The sequence below is a fragment of the Camellia sinensis genome, chromosome 9 (assembly GCF_055761805.1).
Source record: "Camellia sinensis isolate YWXY chromosome 9, ASM5576180v1, whole genome shotgun sequence".
Lineage (NCBI taxonomy): Eukaryota > Viridiplantae > Streptophyta > Magnoliopsida > Ericales > Theaceae > Camellia > Camellia sinensis.
Window position 1 is genome coordinate 85,575,543 of NC_138969.1, and position 19,372 is coordinate 85,594,914.

Here is a 19,372-nt window from a genome sequence, read left to right on the forward strand (position 1 = left end):
TTGTTTTGTGCCATTTCGGTTGAGCTCCGGGACCATTGTGTTTGGGCCTCCTCACCACTGAAATCTTGAGGGATTTCAGTGATGAGGATGGTGCCTTGAGGTCCTAAGAAGGAGAGGGCCACCCCCTCTCCTTGTTGTCCTTGAAAATGGCCATTTTTGCCTCTTTAGTGAGCATCATGTTTAGGTTCATGTTGGCCATACCTTGACTGATATTTATGCTTATTATGTCATGATATAGCTCTGTTTTTAGTTGGTTTTGGTACACCATGCTTGCTTAGCATACATGCCTTGTAACGCCATGATTTGCCTCAATACATGCATAGCATTTAGACTACCATGCTCATGTGTTTTGGCTAACCTTTGTGAAGCTTACATGCATATTTTGATGTGCTAAGGGACTGTTTTAGGTCATTTGAGTCATTCATGTCTTGCTTTGTATAGCTACCATGCAATCCCTCTTGAATGCCTTAAGCTTTGGCCTCTCTAGCATGCCATCCTTGCTTTGTTTCAGTGGTTTGGAATCACTTGGTATGTTATTTCAGACCTCATGATGTGCTTATATACTTGCATTATCCATCCTTTTCATGCTTTGAAGAGTTAATGGCTTATGCTCCATGTTTAGGTCCTTGTTGATGCATATTTGCGTGTGTGTTTTCATGCCTTTCTTGCATCATTTTGGCCACTAATTTTGGCATGCTTGAGAGCTGCCCATATTAGTTTAAGTCCATCCTTTATATGTCGTCGCATGTTTACCTTGCGTGCTTGAATGACCATGTTGCATCTTGTATGCATGACAAGGTTGCATTGCATTTGGAATACTTGTTAGCTCAACATGCTCATGTTGCATTAGTCTTGCTTGCATGTTTGCATCCCATCCCTCTTGATCAAACATGATGGAGGTTGGGGCCCCTTTGTATGTTTTGTGTGCATTTCATTTTACATTGAAATTGCATACTTGGCCTTTTGAGCCACCATGCATCGAAATGCGCAATTGATGGCCCGAGGGTCGAGGACCATGCTCCCTTGAGTCCATAACATGATTGGGAGAGTGGCCATGCATACATTTGCTTGAAATGCATTGCCATGCCATGTTTTTCCCTCTGCTGCTGTCAAAACAGGTTCTGCAGGAATATTTGGCTGGTCGACTACATGGAGCGCCGGCCGACCAAATATTGATGGCCGAGAGCTCAACAAATGGCCGATGACCATCCGAACATGGCCAGTGGTGTTCCCACTTGGTCAGTAGTGCTCCACAGCACTCAGAGAAGTAACCTTGGGAGTTGTGCAATTTTCAGAGAAGCAGAACAGTCAAAGCAGAGGCATCTTGTGCATGGCAGTGACTTCTGAGCGGAATCGAGCACGCATCGCGTTGGACCCTCTTCCCAAGGCTGTTTATTACTTAAATTAGATTAATTAATTTGCTTAATTAATTAGGTGGTCTGTAATATTTAATTAGCTTGCTAGTTAGTTAAATTGTATTATTCTTTCGGTCTCTCCGAGTGAGGGCTAACTTGTAATAAGTGTGGGTGCGTGTGTGCATGTCTTCCAATCCCCCACTTCTTTCTCCCTCTTACTTACCTGCTTTTGATGGTTAGTATTAGGGCATATTTAAATTAGCATACCTTATGCTATGCATGCGTGCATCCATACATTTGTCCTACATGCATCGGGCTCGGTACATCATACTAACTGCACTTGTATTTCAATTCCAAGTTGAATACCTGTTAGTTGCAGCATTTCACATGCCATCATTAGGATAGCCGAGCCTATTGTAGTTGCATCTTGTATGTGTTGCATTAGCCATCTCAACATGAACTGGGATCATGTACATGATTACTAACTAGCTTCTGTTCTAGCTTGGAGTACTCGGTAAGCATTTATGCTTTAGCATACCTCATGCGTGTGAGTGTTGCCATAATAGCATGATTACCATGAGGCTAGCTGCTTATGTGATATAACTGCTTGAATGCCTGTGGATGGAGGTTGAATTAACTGAATTGGGATAACGCATTAAAACTGTGAGTTTCAACCCCACTAGATAGTGGCAAAACCATCTTTTCTAAAGCCCACTTGAGGGTGGCAAAACTTCCATTTTAGCCTACTTGCGAGTAGCAAACCATTTTCAAAACAAACATGCAATGTTTTGTTCCAATTTAGGCGATTTGGTCTATTCTTGTTTGCTTTGCGCATAACATAGTAAATCTAGGCTAATAACCGGAATAAGAACGTATAGTATTTTCAAAACCCGATATCATGGTTAGTAGAGGCCGATCTTTGATCAGGCGAGCGGGGGTGCTCACGAAGTGACCTTCCCCAATCGTACCCAAGTTCCCGAGCCGAGGCAACTTTAGTGATGACGGACACGTGGCCTTTGGCACCGAGTCAGGGTTTCCTAAATTCCCCCATAAAAAATATTTTGGTGGCGACTCTGTATCTGGCAAAGCAGTCCACGTTTGGCACTTCTTTCAAAATCTATTTTTCTCAAAATAATTCGCCGGATTTGGACTCTTTGGTTTAGATTTAGAACCGTAACTATTTGAGAGTCCGAACTGTAGTGAACCCAATACGAACAGAATGGGACTCGTCCTCCCGGGGCGTTCGGGGACGTCTACAGGTAACAAAAACAAAAGTTAGTCACATTCTTCACGGGCATACATTCCACAAGAAGCAAACTCCTACTCAGGCAATATCTGAAAACGAAAAACAAAAATAATTAATGACCAAATTATGTGTAAATATGTTAATTACAAAAAAACATAAAAATTAACAACTATACAATTACAAAGATAATTAAGTAAACAAATTTGCCAAGACCGAAATCCGATTCTAACTCCGAAACCGGGAACCCAATTCGAGTCTCGTCTTCTCCCAGAAGTCTCTCATTCCAAGATAGCCGTGTATGCCAAGTTTCATGCTAATCCGACGCCGTTTGGTGATTTGTGGGCATTAACAGCTCGAATTTGAAGTTTCTTAAGGAACCAGTTTGTCGAGACTTAAATCCGGCTCTAACTCCCAAACCAGGAAACTGATTCGAGTCCCGTCTTCTCCCACAAGTCTCTCGTGCCAAGGTGGTTGTGTGTGCCAAGTTTCGTGCTAATCCGACGCCTTTGGTGATTTTGGGGTGTCAACCCCTCGAATTCTAAGTTTCTTAAGGAACTAGTTTGCCAAGACCAAAATCCGGTTGTAACTCTCAAACCGGGAACCCAATTTGAGTCCCGTCATCTCCTACAAGTCTCTCGTGCCTAGACGGTCATGTGTGCCAAGTTTCGTGCTAATTCAACGTCGTTTGGTGATTTTGGGGCATTAACACCTCGAATTCTAAGTTTCTTAAGGAACTATATTGCCGAGAATGAAATCTGGCTCTAACTGAGAACCCGATTCAAGTCCCGTCTTTTCCCACAAGTCTCTCGTTCATAGGAAGCCGTGTATGCCAAGTTTTGACCTAATTCGACACCATTTGGTTATTTTGGGGCATCTACACCTCGAATTCTAAGTTTCTTAAGGAGCTAGTTTGCTAAGACCGAAATCTGGTTCTAACTCACAAACTGGGAATTCGATTCGTGTCTTGTCTTCTCCCACAAGTCTCTCGTGCCAAGGTGGTTGTGTGTGCCAAGTTTCGTGCTAATCCGACGCCTTTGGTGATTTTGGGGTGTCAACCCCTCGAATTCTAAGTTTCTTAAGGAACTAGTTTGCCAAGACCAAAATCCGGTTGTAACTCTCAAACCGGGAACCCAATTTGAGTCCCGTCATCTCCTACAAGTCTCTCGTGCCTAGACGGTCATGTGTGCCACGTTTCGTGCTAATTCGACGTCGTTTGGTGATTTTGGGGCATTAACACCTCGAATTCTAAGTTTCTTAAGGAACTATATTGCCGAGAATGAAATCTGGCTCTAACTGAGAACCCGATTCAAGTCCCGTCTTTTCCCACAAGTCTCTCGTTCATAGGAAGCCGTGTATGCCAAGTTTTGACCTAATTCGACACCATTTGGTTATTTTGGGGCATCTACACCTCGAATTCTAAGTTTCTTAAGGAGCTAGTTTGCTAAGACCGAAATCTGGTTCTAACTCACAAACTGGGAATTCGATTCGTGTCTTGTCTTCTCCCACAAGTCTCTCGTGCCAAGGTGGTTGTGTGTACCAAGTTTCCTACTAATCCAACGCCGCTTGGTGATTTTAGGGTGTCAACACCTTGAATTCTAAGTTTCTTAAGGAACTATTTTGACAAGGCCAAAATCTCGCTCTAACTCCCAAATTGGGAACCTGATTCGAGTCCCAACTTCTCCCACACGTCTCTCGTGCCTAGCCGGTTGTGTATGCCAAGTTTCGTGCTAATCCGACACCGTTTGGTGATTTTGGGGCGTCAACACCTTGAATTCTATGTTTCTTAAGGAACTAGTTTGCCAAGACCGAAATCCGATTCTAACTCACAAACTAAGAATTCGATTTGCGTCCTGTCTTCTCCAACAAGTCTCTCGTGCCAAGGTGGTTATGTGTGCCAAGTTTCATGCTAATTTGACGCCATTTGGTGATTTTAGGGTGTCAGCACCTCGAATTCTAAGTTTCTTAAGGAACTAGTTTGACGAGACTGAAATCTGGCTCTAACTCCCAAATTGGGAACTCGATTCGAGTCCCATCTTCTCCCATACATCTCTTGTGCCTAGCCGATTTTGTATGCCAAGTTTCGTGCTAATCCGACACCGTTTGGGGATTTTGGGGCGTCAACACTTCAAATTCTAAGTTTCTTAAGGAACTAGTTTGCCAAAACTGAAATTCGGTTCTAACTCACAAACTAGGAATTCAATTTGCGTCCTGTCTTTTCTCACAACTCTCTTGTGCCAAGGTGGTTGGGTGTGCCAAGTTTCATGCTAATCCAACGGTGTTTGGTGATTTTAGGGCGTCAACACCTCAAATTCTAAGTTTCTTAAGGAACTAGTTTGACAAGACCGAAATCTGGCTCTAACTCCCAAATTGGGAACCCGATTCAAGTTTCCTCTTCTACCACATGTCTCTCGTGCCTAGCCGGTTGTGTGTGCCAAGTTTCACGCTAAGCCGACGCCGTTTGGTGATTTTGGGGCGTCAACACCTCAAATTCTAACTCCCAAACTGGGAACCCAATTCGAGTTCCGTCATCTCCTACAAGTCTCTCGTGCCTAAGTGATCACGTGTGCCAAGTTTCAAGTTAATCCAACGCCGTTTGGTTATTTTGGGGCGTTTACACCTCAAATTCTAAGTTTCTTAGAAGACTAGTTTGCCAATATCGAAATTCGGCTCTAACTTCCAAACCAAGAACCCGATTATAGTCCCATATTCTCTCATAGATCTCTCATGTCTTGGCGGTCATGTGTACCAAGTTTTGTGCTCATCCGACGTCGTTTGGTAATTTTGGGCGTCAACGCCTCGAATTATATGTTTTTTAAGGACCTATTTTGCCGAGACTAAAATCCGGCTCTAACTCCCCAATCGGGAATTTCATTTGAATCTTGTCTTCTCCCATAAGTCTCTCGTACCAAGGTGGTCATCTGTGCCAAGTTTCGAGCTAATCCGACGCCATTTGGTGATTTTGGGATGTCAACCTCTCGAATTCTAATTTTTTTAAGGAACTAGTTTGTCGAGGCCGAAATCCCGCTCGAACTCCCAAACCAGGAACTCGATTTGTGTACCGTCTTCTTCCATAAGTCTCACGTGCCTAGGCAGTCGTGTGTGACAAGTTTTGTGCCAATCCGACACAGTTTGACAATTTTGGAGAGTCAACACTTCGGATTCTAAGTTTCATAGGGAACTAGTTTGCAGAGATCGCAATCCGGCTCTAACTTCCAAACCGGGAACCCAATTCCAGTCCCATCTTCTCCAACAAGTCTCTCGTGCCTAGGCGGTCGTGTGTGCAAAGTTTCATGCTAATCCAATGCCGTTTGGTGATTTTGAGGCATCAACACCTCGAATTCTAAGTTTCTTGAGGAACTAGTTTTCCAAGACCGAAATCTGGCTCTAACTCCCAAATCGGGACTCTGATTCGAGTCTCGTCTTCTTCCACAAGTCTCTCGTGCCTAGTCGGCCATGTGTGCCAGGTTTCGTGCTAATCTGACACTGTTTGGTGATTTTGGGGCGTCAATGCCTCAAATTCTAAGTTTCTCAAGGAACTAGTTTGTCGAGACCGAAATCCGACTCTAACTACCAAACCGGGACCCCGATTCGAGTCCCATCTTCTCCCACAAGTCTTTTGTGCCTAAGTGTTCATGTGTGCCAAGTTTCATGCTAATCCGACGCCGTTCGGTTATTTTCGGGTGGCAACACCTCGAATTCTAAGTTTCTTAAGAAACTCGTTTGTCAAGACCGAAATCCGACTCTAACTCCCAAACCGGGAATCCGTTTCACGTCCCGTCTTCTCCTACAAGTCTCTTGTGCCTAGGCGGTCGTGTGTGCCAAATTTAATGCTAATCTGACACCGTTTGCTGATTTTGGGGTTCTAAGTTTCAAGTTTCAACACCTCAAGTTCTATGTTTCTTAAGGAACTTATTTGCTGAGATCGAAATACGGCTCTAACTCCCAAACTGAGAAACCGATTCAAGTCCCATCTACTCCCACAAGTCTCTCATGCCTAGCCGGTCATGTGTGCCACGTTTCGTGCTAATCCGACGTCGTTTGGTGATTTTGAGGTGTCAACACCCCGAATTCTATGTTTCTTTAGAAACTAGTTTGCCGAGACCGAAATCCGGCTCTAACTCCCAAATAGGGAATCCGATTTGAGTCTTGTGTTCTCCCGCAAGTCTCTCGTGCGCCAACTTTCATGCTAATCTGACACCGTTTGGTGATTTTAGGGCATCAACACCTCGAATTCTAAGTTTCTTAAGGAACTCGTTTGCCGAGACTGAAATCCGACTCTAACTCCCAAACCAAGAATCGGATTCGGGTCTTGTTTTCTCCCATAAGTCTCTCATGCCTAGGCAGTCATGTAAGCCAAGTTTCGTGCTAATCCGACCCCGTTTGGTGATTTTTGGGCGTCAACATCTCGAGTTCTAGGTTTCTTAAGGAACTAGTTTGCCGAGACCAAAATTTGGATCTAGCTTCGAAATTGAGAATTTGGCATGAGTACCTTCTTCTCTCACAAGTCTCTCGCTCCGAGGCAGTCATGTGTGCCAAGTTTCGAGCTAATCCGACACCGTTTGGTGATTTTGGGCCATCAACATATGTGAAGCCCAAATCGGTTATGACCTTTTGAGCTTTATAATATGAGTCCAAGAGTTTCACACCTAACAAGAATGCCTCCTTCAATAACTCAAGAAACATGTTAATGGACTTGTCTATCCACTGATTAAGCACCTTCAGATGTAGAAATCGAACAATAAATGACAAAGATGTGAACTTCTAAAAATCCCAATATAATTCACTTTGTGCATATTGAAGATGTTTGAAATACTTTGCAGCCTCTACATTTGGACTGAGCTGAGGTTCAGATGCATGGGGATTAGGCGCCTATGGTTCATTACCCTCAACACTTGTACCGGCAAGTGGATTTCCCATAGCCCCTTGTATTATTCCAGCCATATCATCCCCAATGTCTAAATTAGCCAATGTTTCATTCTCTCAATTACCATGCAAAGATACTTAAGATTCTGCATGATTAATCCAATGTTTGTACTTTTTTTTAAAAACCATTCAAAATCAGATGTTCCCGTACACCCTCTCGTACAAGATGGTATCGATTCTCACATTTCCTACACGGACAGCTAATCATCAAACCTTCAACCCTATTTGTGTAGGCAAACACTAGGAATTGATCAATCCTATTAATGTATTCCCTCGACATCCTATTTGAAAATCAATCCAACTCTTATCCATCCTCTATACTTCCCTCAAATATCTCTTCTACACACATCCACAAAAATTAAACATCAAAATAACTGTAAATATAATACCTACATATTCATACATCATGATACTGTCCGATTTCTCTCAAATAGGTAGGTGGTCTTATCTCATTCAATTATTTACCGATCTGATAAGAGAACCAATAACTTGATAACAGACTAAAGCAATCATATCCAAAGAAAATGCACTTGACTTTGAAGTTTACATTGAGAACATAAATAAATGAAATACTTATACAACAATACGTGGGACATAAAAATGCTACAAAACACCAAGTATTCCATCACTAATTCAACATGTCTAGAACATCAATAGGTGCACAGAACATCGTAGGCTTTAAGAGCCAGAAAAAATAATATTTAAATTATGTTTACTCAGCTATAATCAAATATAAATCGCACCAACTAATGTAAAATTAAATTAAAATAAAGTAGATACATTTTTGTACTACACAAAAAGCGCGAATATAATAAATTTTCTAACCAAAATATTTAAGGCAGAATATATACAATGTATATACTATATAAAAATTAGGGAAACTACATGAATAATGATTTGACCATGAAAGACTAAAATACGGCTCCCAACCTATTATCACCCCTTGCTCAACCCAGGGCCTTTACTCATCACTAACTCATAATTCATTCCGACGATCTCAACTCACGAGTCTCACTTTCTTCTTCTTCTTCTTCTTCTTCTTCTTCTTCTTCTTCACCACCTCACACCACACCACAAATATACCCAGATATACATATATATATATATATATATTAGGATTTTAATAATTTAATTATAAGAATTATGAAATTGACTCTAAAATTGAAGAGACGTGATGTGTTCAAGAATTCAGACAGCGCGGAAAAAAAAGAAGTTCGATCACTGACAAGTCCTCTTCTCATCCCCACCCACATGTCTAGAAGAAGATGAATGTGTCCAGTTTATATACGTTTATGTGAGAGAGAGAGAGAGAGAGAGAGAGAGAGAGAGAGCATACAGGTGTCGTCACTCACTGAGTGAATGAGAGAGGCACGATTGAGACCGACTACTACTAGCCGTCGTCACTCCTGCTCACCGTCGTTGCTCACTGCTCAGCATTAACCGTTCACCGTCGGCACAGTCGTGAGATAGGCTAATGGGTTTTGGGTATACGTTGGTGGAATTTTGCTAACGGAATTTTGCTGAGTGGGAGAGAGAGCATACGCCGGTGGAATTTTACTTCAAGGGTTTTGGGTATTTTTGCTTCAAAGGTTTTAGGGATTTTGGGGAAAACAAGCGCGAATGGGCTAATGCAGCGGGATATCTAAAACTTAACATTACTTTGTGCAACGGCATATTTAAACCCTCACAAATGATAAATCTAACAAGTAAAACGACGTCGTTTCAATAAGAGTTTGTTTGCAATGGACAATTGCTGTCACAATTTGTCCACTATTTGCGACAACAAATTTTTCCCATCTCAAAAAATTTATTTTTTGCGACGATACACAAGGCGTCGCAAATACTTATGTATTTAACACACATTTTCTTGTATGCTCATTTGTGACGGGGTAACTACCGTCGCAAAAGCTATTTATTGGCGACGTTGTAAACTGCCGTTACAAAAGACCATTTGTTGCGATGAGGATAAGTGTCGTCGCAAAAAACTCTATGTTATATAAGCCATTTTCTTGTAGTGATTGGACCAGAAATATAGTTTTCTGTAGACACCCCATTTTTGATCGCCCTTACAACTTGGGCGCCACCGATTGATCACTCGATGATGAAAGTCATGATATACAAACGTTCAATTTTTTCAGCAAGGAGAGCTTCTAATCCCAACCTTACACCCCATTTTTGACCAAAACCATTTTGGACAAATTATTTTAGACCTTAAAACCCTCTCTTTCAAAATATTTTTGAAAATACTTCTACGATGCTCCAAGGCTTGCATTTCGTTAACTATTGCACTTTTCGGTAAACCGAGCAAAGACAAAGTGGAAATAAATGAAAGAGAAGTGAACTCTTTGAAAAATCTTTCAAAACATCTTATTTATGGGTTTGGAGTTGAAAAAAATAGGAGGGGAGGGAAGAAAACTAGTTTGAGAGAAGTTAGGCATGGATCTGGTTAGGACAAAACTAAGTAGCCTTCACGAAAATAGGAATATCTCTTTTTACACTTACAATTTAGATGTGAGGCCATCTCCATTGGAAATTAGACTTATGGGACTTCAATTTAGAGTTAAGAATGGCCTAAGACAGAGTCTAGATGATGGAGATATGCCCATTTGAAGTTGGGCCTGGGAAGCAGATTTCTGTGGCCGGCCACTAATATGGCCTACCGGCCAGTGGTGAAAATTTTAACCTTTTTTTGAGTATATTGACCCACTTTTGCAGGGGTGCCATCCACGAATGTGTTTTTCCATCCATCATTGATGGCCTGCCAACCACGAGTGTCAAAAAATAGATTTTTTTTCAGATATTTTCCTCCAACTGTTTTCACAAAGCTCCAGCTATTTCTGGTTTGATATTTTTGGTTGTGGCTCATATATTTCTATATATACTTGACCTATCTCTCATATTTCAAGACTAGAAAAACTTTGGGAGCAAAAAAATCCTCTTTCTACAATTTTCTCTCTCTACAATTCTCTCTCTCTTTCTTTCAACTTGCATAGCCTTTGCCCAAACACTCTAAAACAAACCTAGAGAACTTCTTTTTTAGGTTATTTGAGCTTGAAATTGAGCTCTTGAAGCACTTGAGAGTGTGGAATTGATAGTTTGTAACTTAAGGATTCATTCCTCTTCAAGTGGTATACCTTCTCTTGCTTTTGTATCATCTTTACACCACTTGATTTCCATCATTCCACTGATTTTTTAGCTATTTAAAACCTGTATTTTTGAACTGAAACTTGTGGTTTAAGGCGATTAAAGGTTGAGGGGTAGTTCACCCTTCTTTACACCTAGCTCTCAAGGCCTTTGCCCTTGTGTTTCCCACTTTGTTGTCAACTCTTTTTGAGCTTTTTAATACTGAATGTTAGATTTATTTCAGTGGCTAAAATCATATTTTGAAGTTCAAAAATGGAGGGGGTAGCCTCCCCTCCTTATGCTTTGTTTACTAGCTTAACATACTCCATGTTTTAGCTTATTGTTTTAGCTACTTTTTTCTTCATTCCAGCACATTTTTGTACTATTTTTGGACTATTTAAACTCTGTATTTTTAGGCTGAAACCTATGGTTTAAGGCCAATATGGGTGGAGTGGTGGTTCACCCTTCTTTACACCTTGCTTTCAAGGCCTTTCCACCTTTGTTTCATGCTTTCAAACCATCTTTTTTGGGGCTTTTAAATACTTAATTTTAGAGTAATTTCAGTGGTTAAAATCATGTTTTGTAGCCCAAATTTGGAGTGGTTAGCCTGCCCTCTTTGTGTCTTGTTTGTTAGCCTAGTTAGCTCTATGTGTTAGCTTAATTTTTTAGCCATTTATAGCTTAATTTCAGCATGTTTTAATCTCTGATTTTGATTGTTTTAACTTTGTTTTGGGTTGGTTAAGTCATGTGAGTACTGTTTTGCATGCTTCTAACGTAATAGTCCTCACAAGCTTGGTGTTTTAAGCCTTCAGACACCACTTGTTTGAGTTGATTGCATGTTTTAGTGATTTTCTCACTTAATTCCAGCACTCATTAACCTCTTCAACCTCCCTCATTTCTTCACTCTTTGTTTGTTTTGAGGGTTGTTTCAACCTTAGGATAGTTTAAGCTTGAGATTGAAGTTCATTGCTTAATGATTTAATCCTCTTTTGAGGGTTCATTACCAACAACATGACACCTCTCTCTTGCCTTAGACTACCCCTTGTTTGACACTTCCTTCTCTTTCAGAGGACTTACTCAATATTGGACATAATTGGTTAAAGGATGGTTGGTAAATTAAAATGAGTAAAGTTGAAACTAAAAGTGAGCAAAGATAAGAATTTGGTTGTGTTTTGATGTGCTCAATCGGACGTTAATTGAACACAAGGAAAATTGGGGTATTTCATACTCAAAGTGATGAAATGTGTCAAGTTTCCTAGGTCTCCATTGCCCTTGATCTTGCATGATAGGGTGATGATCTTGAATCTTGTTTGTGCATTTATTAACTTGTACAAATTGGTTCCTTAGCCATCATGCAATGAAATTTCTTGATTGATGGTTTGAGGACCAAGTGTATCACTCCTTTTAGATGTTTTGATGATAAGGAGGGATGCACAGTACAAACAACTTGTGAGAATACCCTCTTTTGACCCTGTTTGCTCTTTGTTGCAGCATGGAATTGAGCATCACCAGTGGCCGGCTGACCAGTAACAGGCCATCACTGTTGGATGGCAACCCCTCAATGGTGGCCGACCGGCCACCACTTCTGGCCTGCCGGCCATCAATGAATTTTGAGCAGTGTGCTTGTGACGCATGGGAAAGTTTATCTGGAGCAAGAAGACAGTGTAAGTGTTGTGCAACAGACGCTTCCGAGGGCAAACAGTGGACGTTCTTCCGGTGGAAACCGAGCATGCATGGGCCTCTCTCGTTTCCCGAGAATAGTTAATTAGTTTAATTTGTATTGAGCCATTTATTTGTTGTACTTAATTAGTTTGTTTTGTACTTATTTAATTAGTTTAGATTAATTAAGTTAGTTTGTGTTGTAATAGTTGATTAGCTTAGCCTAGTTGAATTCCTAATTAAGTTAGCTTAGAAGTTAGTTAATTTAATTAATTCAAGTTTTGTAATAATTAGTTAAGTAGTTTAGCTAATTTCTTTTGGCTTGTAATAGTTAGCTTAATTAGTTAGCTAGTTAGCTAGTTTATTCATTTGGACTCTTCTTCGTGAAAGCGTAATGTAATAACGTGTATGTCTTCCAACCCTGCGTCTTTCTCCCTTTTATTTATCCGCTTTTGATGGTTAGGTTAGGGACATCATGTTTTGTTTAGCATATCGCATGTTTGCATCCATGCATTTGTATTGCATGCCCCGATGCTCGGCGCATCATTCTAACTGCATTGTCATTTCAATACCTTGTTGAATATGTGTTTAAATGCATGCTATCAAATTGTTGCAAATAACATGTTAAGTAGCCGAGCATATTTTAGTTGCATTATTGCATGTGTTGCATTAGTCATCTTGTATAGTTAGGAATCGTGCATTTTTTCTAACTCTTTTGGTTTATCTTGGCTTGGAGTAGTAAGTGAGTTTTTAGCGCTTTAGCATACTTGCATGAGTGTGAGTGATTGCAATGGCTAACATGCTTACCATGAGGCTAAATGCTTACTTGATAAACTATTTGAATGCCTGTGGGTGAAGGCTTGTTGCTTGAATTAGAACAATCAATAAATGTACGTTTAACCCCACTTTGTTAAGTGGCAAATTCACGAGCTTTAAGCCCACTCTGTTAAGTCACAAAATCAAACCATTTTCAAAAAATAAACATGAAATTGAATGGTTCCAATTTGAGCAAACTAGTCTATACCTCATGTGTGCGCATCACATAGTAATGCTAACCTAATAAACCGAAACAAGAGTATATAATGTACATAAGAATCATATCATGATTAATAGAGGTCGATCTTTTGATCGGGTAAGCGGGGGTGCTCAAATGTATTCATGACCTTCCTCTTTTGTACCCAAGTTCCCGAGCCGAGGCAACTTTGGTGATGATGGACACGTGGCCTTTAGCACAAGTCATGGGTTTCCTAGATCTTTCAAAAATATTTAGGTGGCGACTCTATATCTGGCAAAACAGCCTATTTTTTGAAATTTTCTTCAAAATCGATTTTTCAAAAGATTAGCCGGATTTGGACTCTTTAGTGTTTATCAATTTCACATTGCACTGGTAAGATTAGATTCAAAACCATGGGAGTCCGAACTATATGGCTTCATTTCAACTTCCGAAAGGGGGCGCGAAAAAGCCGAACTACAGTTTCTAGTTTTCTTATCAATATCTAGAGGAGTATAGTTATATTGCCACTTGTTCGGAGGCTAACTCCTTTCAAGGCAGTACTGTCTAGTCTTTCAATTTATTATCTCTCACTTTTTAAAATGCCTGAAGGGGTAGCTAAAGAGTTAGACAAGATTCAAGCAGCATTTCTATAGGGTGGGTCAGTGATTAGGAGCAAGATGCATATGGTCAAATGGTCTAAACTTACTAGGAGTGTGATTGAAGGTGGGTTGGGCATCAAGAGTCTCAGAGATGTTAATGCTTGCCTACTACTTAAGTGGTGGTAGAGGTTTGGTGGAGATAAAAAATTGTTATGGAAGAAAGTATTATGTGGGAAGTATAACATTCAAGGAAGCAAGTGGTACCCAACTAGGGAAGCCTCCAAGATGCATTCTCGGATTTGGAAGGATATACTCTTCGTGGCAGCCTTTAATCTTGATATTCAAAATTTCTTTATCCGCAAGTAATGGGGCAAGGGCTCTTTTTTGGGAGGATAAGTGGGCTGGAAATAGATGTTTAAAGGATGAATTCCCTAGACTTTGATAAGAAGAAATCAATTAAGCAAGTTCTTGGGTAGTGTGAAATCTATTAAGCAAGATGAATTCCCGCAAGTAATGATGCTTTCTGTTGGAGGGCTGAAAATTCTGGTTGTTTCAGTATCTCATCAGTTTATGGGTAGTGTGAAAGCATTTTGTAACGTAATGATTTTGGTGTTATCTCTAAGACGATTTGGCAGAATGTATCCACTCCTAGAGTTAAATCTTTTATGTGGCTAGCTTATAGGCAAAGATTAAAAACTACTACTTTCTTACATCGGATTGGTGTCATCCCCGTCATTGATAACATCCATTGCGTGTTCTGCAAAGCTGAAGCAGAGTCGGTTAATCATGTTTTGTTGTGGAGTCCTTTTGTCTAGAGGGTATGGGCTGATATTTTACTTTGGTGGGGAGGAAGCACAATGGATAATGCCTGCATCAGTGGAAGAAGGGTTATAGTTAGGGGTGCTCGCAGTTCCGTTTTGGACGGTTTGGTTTGCGGTTTAGACCCACCCGCATATATGCAGTTCGGGAAAAATTAAACCTGCAACCGCCCGTACTGCAAGTTGCGGTTCGTGCAAATAGGGTTAGCAGATGTGTGAGCGGTTTGCGGATTAGACATTTTTCTTTATAAAATTTATCTTTGGACATTTTTTTTCCCCATTTTGTAAATATTTATTTTGGGCCCTTTTCCCCGATTTTCTAAAATGCTCAACATTAATAATTAATGAATTAAAACTTATAAAATAAAAATATTACATAAAATATAATTAATGCTCAACATTAATAATTAATGAATCAACATTCATTAACTTTTACATTCATCCAAATGCAATAATAAAATAACAATAAATTATTGTCAAAGTTCATCTAATTCAAACCCATTAAATAAATGAAAGCATTTGTGAACTCACAAACTCCATCAATCGCATCCAACTTTCAAAAATTCAAATTCCATGCATATGTTTGATGAACCCTACACAAAAGCAAACTGAAAAAAAATATATAATTTAATCTTCGATCTTCATAATTCCTTTAACAAAAAAATTGTAAAAGAATAAAGTAATGAAAAGATAAACAAATGTGTATATATTGCATCTAAATATAGTAAGAAAATGTGTTGAGTATATAAAAAATTTACTAATAAGTAAATGAATATTAAAGTTCAATTATAGCATCAATATTATAGTCTAAATGTGGATAGGATGAATGAAATCAATGGTTCAGATTTTAAAAAAAAAAAAATGTCCAAATGCAAGTGGGTTTTTGCTGGTGCAGGTAAAACCCGCAACCCGTCCGCAACTCGCAACAATGACATATTCCAAACTGCATCCGCTCATATTGTTCTTGCGAAACTGCCAATTTGTATGCGGATCAGTTCGAGTTGGACGGATTGTGCGGTTCTGATAACCCTATGCCTAGCCCTAGTCACAGTAGTGGGCTGGTTTTACAGGCAACAGATTTGAGAGAAAAGTTTGGAACCACTTGCTATTTTTTGATCCATTTGGAAGCATAGGAATGAAGTGGTGTTTTCAGGTATTCAACCACATCTTTCAAGCTTGTGTGATCAAATTAAAACAAGAGTAGCCTTGTGGGTTAGAGCCTTAGCCCCAGGTTTGCCTTTCTCTGTCAATGATTTCTTGTTCAACTTGCAACACATCAAGTTTGGTAGCAGAGGAATAGGCTAATTGAGTGCTTTGCTACTGCTGCTGCTGCTGCTGCTGGTGTTCTTGTTTTGTTTTCTTGCTTTGTTTGGTTTTGTTTGGTTGGTTGCTCACCAACTCATTGTCATGCTAGCAGATGATTGGGCTCGCTTAATGGTGCCAACCTAGTTGGGATCATTTTACTTTGCTGTGATGCTTTTTGCATACAACATTTTTATTGATGTAATTTCGTTTTACATTCAATAAAATTCCTTTTTTTTCTGATCAAAAAATTAAAAAATTAAAAAAATACAATGGACTATTAGTCCTAAATAAATAGTCCCTAGACTACTTAGTTAGAGATAATACGTATTTGATTATAGTCCAATCTTCACTAAATTAACCCAACAGTGACTTAGTAAATTCATTGAACATGGAGTTCAATCTCACGTCTCAATCCCATGAAACAAACGACCCCATACACAATCTCGTATAGTGTTCCAGAACTACAGAATATTTGCCAGCAATGGAATACAGTCCAGTTTCATTTCATTTATTTATTTAATTATTTTTTGGCCGTTCTTATAATAGAACGCCCAGTTATTTCTCTTTGTTTAAGCAATCAAAAACAAATTATGAAGCATACAAATGACACACAAGCTTGATCTTTATTATATAGTCTTCGTCACTTTACTTCCGGAAAGACGGAAGAGTTGGGATGCTTTGCTCATTTCTAAAGAAATTATGAGGATCCACCTTAGTCTTTGTTTGCACCAACCTGTGGTAATTATCCTTGAAATATTGGATCCCATAAACAGCTCCTTCAGTGTAACTATTAGGGCCATTGTGGTTGATACCCAAATCAAGATCTCTGTAGTTGAGAAATGCCTCCCTTGGGGACTTAGACACATATGGAGTCATGTAACCATGCAACATTCTCGTCAAATTTAGGTAGTGGTTTGCTGCTTCAACTCCATCTTCGCTCCAAGTGGTCAAGTATTGAATCTTACATATGTTTCCTGCTCGATGCGGAAATGGTTTATCAGATGCTGGGATCTCCGCCATCTGTCCACCATACGGATTGAAGGTCAACACTGGCCTTTCCAGTTCGATCATCCTTTTCCATATGTATTCCAACCCATCTTTTGGAATTGGTTCCTTCAAATAATCGGATTTCAACTTGGCATGGGTCAGTGGTTGAGGAATCCTACTTAGCAGAGTATTGACTGGTGTTCCAATGGGAAAGCCAGTCCAATAGAGGATAGATTGAGCCCAAGTCATTTCAATGCAGTCTGTCTGTTTTAAACCTAACTCAGGGAAGCTCTGGTTCATGAGAGAGAGGAGCCTCTTGGAGTCTCCAAGGAACAAGGAGATAAATGCAGTATTTATTGTTTTTTCATCGCTCTCGCTGCTTACATTTACAACATACATCCTGAGTCTAATAAAGATGTCTTCATCTAACTTATCAGCAACTTGTTGCCACCGATAAACAATATCTGTTGCATTTTGCTGAAGCGTTCGCTCAACAGTGAAAACAGTAACTGTGGCGGGTACAACAACCAACTTTATTTTGTAGGCAAGAACCACTCCATAGCTAGAAGCTCCACCTCCTGTAATGGCCCAGAACAGGTCTTCCCCCATAGATTCCCTGTTGAGAATTCGGCCATTGACATCAATTATCTGAGCATCAACAATGTTATCAACTGTGAGACCATATTTTCTCATCATGTTACCATATCCACCTCCACTAAAATGACCGCCAACACCGACAGTGGGGCAAACTCCTGCAGGGAAACCATGAGTATTGCTTTTCTCAGCAATCCTGTAATAGACTTCCCCAAGAGTGGCACCAACCTGAACCCAAGCAGTCGCATCTGATATGCTGACATTGATGGATCTAAGGTTGAACATGTCAAGGATGAAAAATGGATTCACAGAAGAGTATGAGATGCCCTCAAAGTCATGGCCTCCGCTTCGGATTCTCATCTCCAGACCAATTCTTTTAGCACAAATAATGGCTGCTTGGATATGAGACTCGTGCAATGCAGTAATTATAAGCTGGGGTTTTGGTGTGGTTGACTCATTGAATCGAAGGTTTCTCATGTATGCTTGCAAAACAGAAGAGTATGAAGAATTATTGGGGGTGTAGACAACTGCAGAGATTGGGTCAGATGGGTTCGAATGGTTTTCAAGGCATTGAAGAAAGGGCTCATTAACTGAATCACAAGTTGCCCATGAAACTGCATGTAGTAAAAGGACTGCAAATAAGGAATCAATAGCAAAAGTTGAGGTTCTCATTTTCAATTTCAAAGCCTCTTATTTTATCTCTAAACAACTGTGGGTAATGTCATGTTTAATGCCTTATGTTCTGTCTTTATATGCACATGTGTGGACTAAATTAAATAAAAATAAGAAGATAATTCTATGACTGAGATGTTTATCTACCATTGAAATTTGAACTCTTGCAATGTCATCTAGATGCCACAGATGTCAGGTTCGCGATTTTAAGCTCATTTGTTGGCTTTTTCTTTTTCATTATGTGTAAATAATAATAATAAAATTTTCACAAACATTTTAAAGTTGAATATTAACAAGAAACATACCCATAACAGCTTAAACTAATTTAAAAAGTCAATGAAACAAACCGATACAGCCCAAGCCCGTTGGATGAGACTTTTGCATTTTGGACTTTACAAGAATTTGTTGACATTTCCGATAAAAACTTCTAGTTCCTATATGTTTTATAGGAATAATCTATCATTACGTTCCTTCACGGAAAAAGGTTTGATTTACCCAGTCATAACATAAAAGTCTTTTTACTATCTTTCTTTGATTGCACACCAAGATTTATATTAATCTATGTAATTTATAATTTAATTAAATTAATAAATAAATTTTAATTTTAATTTCATTCTAATTTCTATGTATATACTGCATAAGAAAACGATTTACAAACCTTGTAGAGAATCAACTCTACCATAAACTGAAAAGGTAATGGATAACCTGTATCTTGTATTCATCTGTGTAAAAATTGGAACCAGTCTACATATTTATGCAGTGTGCACTAATTAATATGAAAAATGTTACATTTCATACAGTGAGTGGGTCTTATATGCATTTTTTTTTTTTTTTTTTGATCAGCAAAAAAACCTTTATTGATGAGAAATCATACAAGATATGAGTTTACATCAAAAAAGAGAGGGGGAGCATCAAGCATCATAGCGACCTAACCCAATCCCAACTAAGTTGGCACCGAGAAGGAAGCCCAATCAACTGCAAGCTCAAACCCAAGAGATATTTATAAATATGGGTCCAGTACTTTGGGCCTAAGTGTGACAAAAAGAAGTAAAAATGAAATTATATATAGCAATGCTCAATTAATATATATGCATTAT

At 39.4% G+C, this 19,372-nt stretch overlaps 1 protein-coding gene across 1 annotated transcript; it reads right to left on the reverse strand.

Annotated features, from left to right (window-relative positions):
* Positions 1 to 16,493: 16,493 nt before the first annotated feature.
* Positions 16,494 to 18,342, reverse strand: LOC114308750 (berberine bridge enzyme-like 8). Its single transcript, XM_028254413.2, has one exon. The coding sequence runs from the start codon at positions 18,273 to 18,275 to the stop codon at positions 16,668 to 16,670; it is 1,608 nt and encodes a 535-aa protein (XP_028110214.1). The 5' UTR covers positions 18,276 to 18,342; the 3' UTR covers positions 16,494 to 16,667.
* Positions 18,343 to 19,372: the final 1,030 nt, after the last annotated feature.

Excerpts from the sequence above, each read along its gene's own strand:
- LOC114308750 (XM_028254413.2), bottom strand. The coding sequence starts at position 18,275 with ATGAGAACCTCAACTTTTGCTATTGATTCCTTATTTGCAGTCCTTTTA.